This window comes from Henckelia pumila, chromosome 3 (genome assembly GCF_033568475.1).
Source record: "Henckelia pumila isolate YLH828 chromosome 3, ASM3356847v2, whole genome shotgun sequence".
Lineage (NCBI taxonomy): Eukaryota > Viridiplantae > Streptophyta > Magnoliopsida > Lamiales > Gesneriaceae > Henckelia > Henckelia pumila.
Genome location: NC_133122.1, coordinates 174,672,330 through 174,676,200, shown reverse-complemented (window position 1 = coordinate 174,676,200; position 3,871 = coordinate 174,672,330). Strand labels below are relative to the sequence as shown.

Here is a 3,871-nt window from a genome sequence, read left to right as displayed (position 1 = left end):
TTGAGCGGAATCACACAACCAACGTCCTTGTAAACGATGTCAATCCATGTCCTTAATTCTTTTTCCGACAAGATCAAAGCTGATACCGAAACACAAAGTGAAATGGTAAATTTTTATTCTGTCTCGGATAATTCTCAACTGAAATGCTGTCACCGCCCTTCCAAAATCAGCTAATATCCTAATTTTTGGTAAACCCACGAGGCAAAAGAATCTGTGTTATATCTATGCTGTCTATAAAGAATTTGTATATTAGGGAAAAAATGACACAATTTTATTTTATTTTTTTCAAAATTGTCCTAATATCATATAGTGTTACATTTTTTTTCTTTTGTTATGGTTTTTTAAAATTTTTACCTTTTAAGTTATAGTTTAATCTCTTGATAATTTATAGTTATGATAATATTTTTATTTGAATATAAATCAAATTAATTAGAAAAATATTGTATAAGAACACAACACGTACGACAATACACTAGTATAAATAATATTTATCATGATAATATTGAAAATAACGTGAAATTATAAAATTTTATGTATTAAATTTTTTTTTATTTTTTTTAATTATAATTTTTTTTACTATGCACATGCATTGCGTGCATTAGAAACAAATATATATATATATATATATATATATATAAATATTTTATTTTGAATTTTTTAAATAAAAATGGACAAAATTACTCTTAATGTTATCTTTTAGTTCCACTATAAAAATAAAAATATTAAGGCATAATTTTTAGACAATTATTTATTTTTAATTTTGAAAAATGTTATTTTAATTACAAATTATTTATTTATTTGATACATCAAAAAATAATATTTTAAATAGATGATTATAAAAAATTATAAATTGTACAACTTTAATATTACACAGATCATAAAATTAGTTAATCGTATGTAAGATCGAGCGTTTATCGTTTTACCAAAAACTATAACTAATTTTAATTGTGCAACTCAAATCTTTTAAACCCCACATTAATAGCTCAAGCACCATAATTCGATTGCTCTACTAAATAAAAACAATTATTGCACCTCAACATCGTCCAATCAACTCAATTTCACTCTTGGATAGACAACATAGGGAATTATTGCATGACAATTAAATTTTTTTTTAAAATCTATTTTGAATGTAAAATAATTTTTTTGATCTCTAATTTCACAGTACTTTTGCTTGTTGTAGCTAAAAAAAATTGACTATATATACATAACTAAATTAATAATTGCACATACAAATCAAATTAACCCCAAATTGAAAAATAAATTATTGGAATAATATTACTAATTTAAAAATATTTATGGGGAAAAAACTCAATCGATTCAAAGATATCTTTTTTTTTGAAATATGAAAAAATAAAAATTGAACACACACAATATATTAGCAATTGTGCACACGTGATGCGTGCACACAAAATATAGAAGATGAATGATTTTTTCTAATAAAGAATTAAAGATGATTATTTTGTTTATTCTCTTAATTACCATTGTCAATTTCACACAATTTAACTTATATATGACACTCTCCTCCACTAATACCATGGGTTGAGAGGTATTTGTCATCAAACCTACATCTAATGTTATACCGGGCCATGAGATATCATTGAGTTAACAAAAAAAATGAAAAAAACATGGGATGAGTAAAAATTTGTGTCTCATCTCACTTTCATCTCATGTACCAAACGGTACCTAGGTGTATCTATCCATCACACTATCTTTAAAATCATCCATATCAATAAATGAAAACAAGTTCAAAAAACAGGAACAACATTTAAGACATTCACATTAAATTGGAACCATAATAAATTTACAACCCCGTTTGTTTCAACTTTTGAAACTGTTAGGAAATTAAATACTCCTTGAATGACTAATTTTAGGATTGGTCCACTTCACTCACGTGTATGTGTGGCTTGGAAGTAAATTATATTCTTGATTTTTATTACTATTCCCTCCAAAACATGTGACCCTTTTCAAATGCACCATCGCTAAATTAAAAGGGTTCAAAGCCTGTGACATATTTCCCCTTTTTCATGTGATCATCCATTATCACTTCTTTTACTCATCTTGCCAGTGACTTCCTTCAACCCCATGCCATTTTCTTCTTTATAAATATACTAATTAATTTGCATATTTTTCCTTTATCTCTTTCCAAGCTTTCCGTACTTGGACATTACATTGTCCTAGCTAGCTAGCTAGCAATATTAATTTTGGAAAAAAAGGGGTACTCAGATCCGAAAAAAATAAAGAAGTAAGGATCCGACGATGAAGAGTTTCGGAAGTGTGGCGGTTGTTCTGGTTTTGCTTAGTGTGGCGGTACACGCGAGGCATATCGGTAACATACATTCACGTATGAATATTCTTTATATATATCTTCACAATTTTTTTTATTGATTTCTCATGCATGCATGTTGTTTTTAGCATAATATATATATTCTTTAAATATTACAACACTTTTAAGTACTTTGAAATGTATTGTAAATTTGTTTCTCTAATTGAACAGATCGTAGTCACCGTGCACAATCTACCAAAGAGGACTCTATGGTGAAACCCGATCTCTACAGGGTCAACAAGTTTCATAGACGAGGCGATCCGCTGCAAATCGCTGGGTCGAGCTTGCCGGATTGTACTCACGCTTGTGGATCTTGTATGCCGTGCCGATTGGTTATGGTTAGCTTTGTGTGCTCATCACTCGAGGAGGCAGAGACGTGCCCTATGGCTTATAAATGCATGTGTAACCATAAATCATACCCTGTTCCTTAAGCCATCCATCTTCGTTAATTAATTTTTTTTAATTATTTTTAAAATTTGTTTGTTTCAAGTTTCAACTTGGGATTTGTAATTTGTTCTTTATTTTTGAACTTAGGAAAGGCTCCAGTGTAAGAAAAAGAGTTTAGTATAATTAAGTAGTTAATTACATGCAGTTTTATTACATATGTTATGTCGTGTATGTATAGGGGCTATGATATTGATGCTCTTTTTGTAGTTTAATTCAGTGCCACTCTTTCGCTCCTGAGCCAGCTATCGCTTATATGAACTTTTTTTTTCCCGGCTCCATATGTACTATAAAGAATAATTTGAAACTTGAAAAAAAAAAATTAGTTATAGTTTCGAATAAAAAATTTATTTCATAAAATTGATTCGTGAAATAGTGTCCCTTGAATTTTTATTTTAAGCTAATTATAACTAAAGGAACTTTTCAAATATATATATAGAGTGAACACTAGTACACTATGCGCGGTACTTTATAAAGGAATTTAGGGGTACTCGTCACAAATTTTTGTTAATTAATCTTCATTAATTCTTTGTGTGTTTCTCTTGTTTCACCCAATTGGCCATGCAGTTGCTGAAAAACAGACATTTTAATCTTACGTGTAGCTAAGGTTGGTTCCTTGCTTTAAAACGTTTGTCTTATTATTTTTGTTGAGGTTAAAATAATTTATCGGTCTCCAATTAATTAGAGTGATTGGAACAATCGGTCTCTAGTTATTTCTTGAAATTGTGCATTAAATTTTTATTTTTGAGGGAACAAATTTTTAAGACAACATAGTGGTGAACGATAGTACAATGGAAATATCAAGCTTAAATATTGTTAGTGCTAAATAAATAGTATGAATGTATATGTTAATTAATTTTCATATTATTTTCAAAGACATGATAAATAAAATATTCAAAAGTTTATATTAAAATAAATTTATATTTTTTTTAAAAAATAGATAAAATATGGTAATTTTAAATAAATAAATTATAATTAAGTTCGTAATCATATAATTTTTAACATTATTAATTGTACACATAAATATGTAATCGAAATTTCCATTAAATTTTATCAAAGTACCTAGTTGAAAATTAGGCAGCGTAGGGTGAAATTTTTTTAATT

The 3,871-nt window shown here is 27.8% G+C and overlaps 1 protein-coding gene across 1 annotated transcript; it reads left to right on the top strand.

Annotated features, from left to right (window-relative positions):
- The first annotated feature begins 2,250 nt into the window (after nt 1-2,250).
- Nucleotides 2,251-2,826, top strand: LOC140886284 (protein EPIDERMAL PATTERNING FACTOR 1). Its single transcript, XM_073292808.1, has 2 exons — nt 2,251-2,341; nt 2,495-2,826. Exons 1-2 carry the CDS (start codon nt 2,257-2,259, stop codon nt 2,752-2,754), a joined length of 345 nt encoding a protein of 114 aa, XP_073148909.1. The 5' UTR covers nt 2,251-2,256; the 3' UTR covers nt 2,755-2,826.
- Nucleotides 2,827-3,871: the final 1,045 nt, after the last annotated feature.

Coding starts and splice junctions, on each gene's coding strand:
- LOC140886284 (XM_073292808.1), top strand. CDS start 2,257: ATGAAGAGTTTCGGAAGTGTGGCGGTTGTTCTGGTTTTGCTTAGTGTG. Junction 2,342..2,494: donor TATCGGTAACATACATTCAC/GTATGAATATTC, acceptor CTAATTGAACAG/ATCGTAGTCACCGTGCACAA.